At 49.8% G+C, this 3,891-nt stretch overlaps 3 protein-coding genes across 3 annotated transcripts; all 3 read left to right on the forward strand.

The window, feature by feature from the left end:
* Window positions 1-216: 216 nt before the first annotated feature.
* On the forward strand, window positions 217-999 carry FIBRA_07913 (uncharacterized protein; the record flags this gene model as incomplete). Its single annotated transcript, XM_012329575.1, has 5 exons — window positions 217-279; window positions 325-480; window positions 555-630; window positions 693-772; window positions 832-999. 5 exons carry the CDS (start codon window positions 217-219, stop codon window positions 997-999), a joined length of 543 nt encoding a protein of 180 aa, XP_012184965.1.
* A 404-nt stretch (window positions 1,000-1,403) lies between these two features.
* Window positions 1,404-1,754, forward strand: FIBRA_07914 (uncharacterized protein; the record flags this gene model as incomplete). The annotated part of the gene is made up of 2 exons (XM_012329576.1): window positions 1,404-1,535; window positions 1,593-1,754. The coding sequence occupies 2 exons, from the start codon at window positions 1,404-1,406 to the stop codon at window positions 1,752-1,754; spliced, it is 294 nt and encodes a 97-aa protein (XP_012184966.1).
* A 54-nt stretch (window positions 1,755-1,808) lies between these two features.
* FIBRA_07915 (uncharacterized protein) lies at window positions 1,809-2,385 on the forward strand (the record flags this gene model as incomplete). The annotated part of the gene is made up of 2 exons (XM_012329577.1): window positions 1,809-1,951; window positions 2,004-2,385. 2 exons carry the CDS (start codon window positions 1,809-1,811, stop codon window positions 2,383-2,385), a joined length of 525 nt encoding a protein of 174 aa, XP_012184967.1.
* Window positions 2,386-3,891: the final 1,506 nt, after the last annotated feature.

Consider the following 3,891-nt stretch of genomic DNA (forward strand, 5'->3'; position numbering starts at 1 on the left):
CCGCCGCCGCCCATCAGCTCGCCTGCGGCTTTCGGCAATCTCCGGCTGGCGTCACAAGACCGCGCGGGAGTTGCCGAGCCTTCGCTCTCGTTTCCCCTAACGCTTCAGAATCAGGTCGCCTCCGCCAGCCTAAAAAATGGCGGCCCCCTTCGCGTCCGGCCCCCTCCTCTCTCGCCAGCCCAGCCTGCTCACGCCCTCCAGCGTTCATGGACAAGTATGTCCGCCTTTCCTCTCCGCCCCGCTCGCCGCTCAATGCCCTACAGCGATGCCAACGTCTATGTGAGCCCGCCCCGTACGTCTTCGCTCTCACTTACCGCTCCCTAGTTCGACATCGCCATCCATGGTATCCCGGCAGGCAGAATTGTCTTCCGCCTCTACGACTCGATCTGTCCAGCGACTGCCCGTAATTTTCGAGAGCTCGCCTCGGGCGAACATGGATTTGGCTACGCCAATTCTACCATCCACCGTATCATCCCGGACGTCCGTGGTTTCCCCGTTCGCTGTTCCCCCGCGAGCTGACCTCCCGCCCCCTTTGTGAATCTGTCACTCTTTAGTTCATGATTCAAGGTGGCGATATTCAGGGTGGCGATGGCGCTGGTGGTCGATCAATCTATGGGCCTCGGTTCGCAGGTACGCTAACCCATTTCTGCGTTTGTTCTAGTCGTGATGCTACCCTTGTCCCCATCTGCCAGATGAGAACTTCCGTCTCAAGCACGACAAACCAGGCCTTCTATCAATGGCAAATCGAGGCCCAAACTCGAACTCGTCTCATGTAAGTGTCTTCGTGTCGTTCGTCATGTCATCATCCCCGTGACCGTACATGCGTCGCAGTTCTTTATCACCACGGCACCTGCCCCGTGGTGTGACGGCCGCAACGTCGTGTTCGGCGAAGTCGTCGAAGGAATGGAACTGGTCAGAAAAATCCAGTCATATCATTCTGACGATATCTTGCGTCGGCCGTCTGTCCCAATAGTCATTACCTACTCGGGTGTCCTATAATATTGTTTCGCAAAACGCTCTTGTGTTGCTATCATACCTTCTGCGCATAGAACGATCATAGCCATCCGGACATCTCACCACTGTGAACATACACGTGTAATAGATTTCTCCTCACGCTGTTCACCGGTCGGTAGTGTATCGATATCAATTTCATCCAAGCTCAATATGAGTGGTCGCTCATATCGAAGAGCGCGATCGGCGGTGCTTAAGTACAGCCTCAGGCATCAGTGATCTGCGCAGTGTCCGAGTCCGAGTTTCTAAAATAGGCAATCTCTCTATGGACTTTGGGCACCACGCCGGCAATGTGCGCCCCGGCGCCGCCTCGCCCATCACGGCTGCTCTCTACCATCTACTCGGAGACTCCGCCTGCTGCACTCTTGGCAGCTTCGACTGTACCATAGGCCATGGGGAAACTGAATATTGCTCACCACAAGTCTTATCATCCCTATCGTAGAGACAACATCGAGCGGGTCCGCAAAGATGAGGAGGAGGCACGCTTGCGAGAGGCGGTCGAGGAGGGTCGGATGATGTTGGCGGTGCGTAATTTCATTTCAGTTGAGACGTTATCTTATGTGCGTTGGTATCTTTCGCAGGACTCTGAAGCTCGCATGGATACGTTAAGACAGCGAGCTGGCGCAAGTCGTTTGAGGCCTGGGCACCAGGAGGACGTCCCTGAAGCAGTGCCTCAGGCGGGGTCATCGACCATTACCTCAAAAGGGCACATCAACCTCTTCGAACATTTAGAACAGGCATGATTACACCGAATTTTAGAGGGAGGGAGTGCTCAATGCCACTGTTTGTAGCAGTCTATGGCACTGCAATCGCGGCCCGACAAGAAAGCACCACCAGAAACAGAGAAGGGCATCCCGCTGGCACCTTCTGCAAAGGACTTGAAGCCATGGTATTCTGATCACAATTCTGGTACTGTGAGAGAGCTGGACGAGAGCCGCCAGTGAGCACTTCTCTGTGGCTGCCTTCCGCATGACGCTGACGAACACGACAAGCGTCCGAGAGCTCGCGCGAAAGTCGGTCAACGATCCTCTCACCTCCATAAACCACCAGCTTGCTTCCAGATCGTCGAATGGCTCTAGCGTAGTGCGTTCCCGACCTGCTCTGGCAGCGCCTTCCTCTTCCAGCTCCGGAGCACCGCCAGCCGTCGCGCGTCTCCACCGCGAGTCCGCGGAGCGGCAGCGCGCGCTCGAGCTCATAAAGCGAAAGAAGCGGCAGATGGCGGGCAGTGAGACGCCGAGCACAGTCCATGGCGGCCTAGAGGAAGGCTATGATGATGTGTTCAACCGGAAAGAGCTTGAGGAAGCCCGTCGGCATAGAGATCGGAGGTGGGATAAAGACCATCGATATGGCGGAGGTAGGCCGGCCAGGTGGTGAGTTGGGAGTGCTTCGCGGTAATTTATTCACGTCCTGTTCTGTTCTGTATCTGCTATCGTGTCTATTTCTAGAATACCTGTGCTGACGGAAGGTAGTAACGTGGTGGCCATACCCACGCGACCTTCAAATGAATCGCATGTCGATCCTGCTGCAGCATCCTGAGATATTGCCACTGACATATCAGTCACATCAAGATAGGATAAAGATCCTTGTGCGAGTCAGGCCGATTCGGAATGGACTTGATAATTCTATGCTTACTTGTGTGCAAGTGCCAGTGTGGTTGTTGGAATGTTTTAAGGTTGTGTAGAATTAAAATCCAGACACATTTGCTTGTGAGGACAACAGATGAAAGTGCTGGAGATGTGTCTGGAGACAATTATCTGCTCCCTCTGGTCTTGTTGCACTGTGTGGTGGTCTTAGGTGCATGAACATAGTTTAAAAATCTCAGTCCTAATGCACCCTCTTCAACTAGTGTGGTGGCTTGTGGACATCAGCAAAAGATTTTTTTTGATCAAGCATGACATGTTGAACAAATAGTAAAAACACACCTATGAGTTCTATGTACGGAACCACTACAAACAGTTCTAGGACACTATAGATTAGTTGATCTAATCTTATCTATATCTTATTGAGATACAATCATTTATCTGATGGACCAGATATAGTTACAGAGTCTAGACTGAGTCCAGTAGATTCCAGACAGAGTCCAGAAGAGTCTGGCTAGATCTAGCTGCATCTATTGTCCTACAATATCAGCAGATATGACACATTCCTTGACGTCTGTCTGATGACAACTTCCTAACAAATTAAGCAGTTGACTCATAAATAGTGTATGACACCACTTTAGATTATTATCTAATTGTTTGTACATGTAGCATTCTCCCTGTATATATAAACCCCTAGGTAGAACACTTAATGACAGTGCTTTTCTCTCTCTCTCTCTCTCATCCTTGTCTTTGTCACAGAATTTCATGGTGTCTATCTTATCTTAAGCATCTAGATAATCTATATCTAGCTAGATAAGGATAGCGTAATGCATGGTGACATGTTACTAGTCAGGTGTTCAGCTTATCAGAAGCATAGCAAATGGGCTATCATATGTTCACACAAGATTTCCCCATTTGTACTAGGAACACACATGGTCATTCAAGTGATCATCATTGTAGAACTGCTGATCTGACATGAGGACAGGGTGATTGTTACAGCTGCACAAGGGGTCTCTTTCCTTTTTCCTACTATTCATCATTGACCTTGTACTATACTTCTGATCCCATCACTTGATACTTCATCAAGCATTTCATATCTATCACTTGTCACTTGTCTCATGTCTTACTTACATCGCGTTTCATATCTATCATGTCTCATCTCCATCACTGATACAACCCAGTGACACTTGTCTCCTGTACATCACTGATCCAACTCAGTGTTTCACACTTATTAAACTCTATCCGTTTTTTCTATTTAAGTAGCACTACTTCTGCTACTGTACTTTAGTTTTGTCCTCTT

The sequence above is a fragment of the Fibroporia radiculosa genome, assembly GCF_000313525.1.
Source record: "Fibroporia radiculosa TFFH 294 genomic supercontigs, scaffold19687, whole genome shotgun sequence".
NCBI classification, from domain to species: domain Eukaryota; kingdom Fungi; phylum Basidiomycota; class Agaricomycetes; order Polyporales; family Fibroporiaceae; genus Fibroporia; species Fibroporia radiculosa.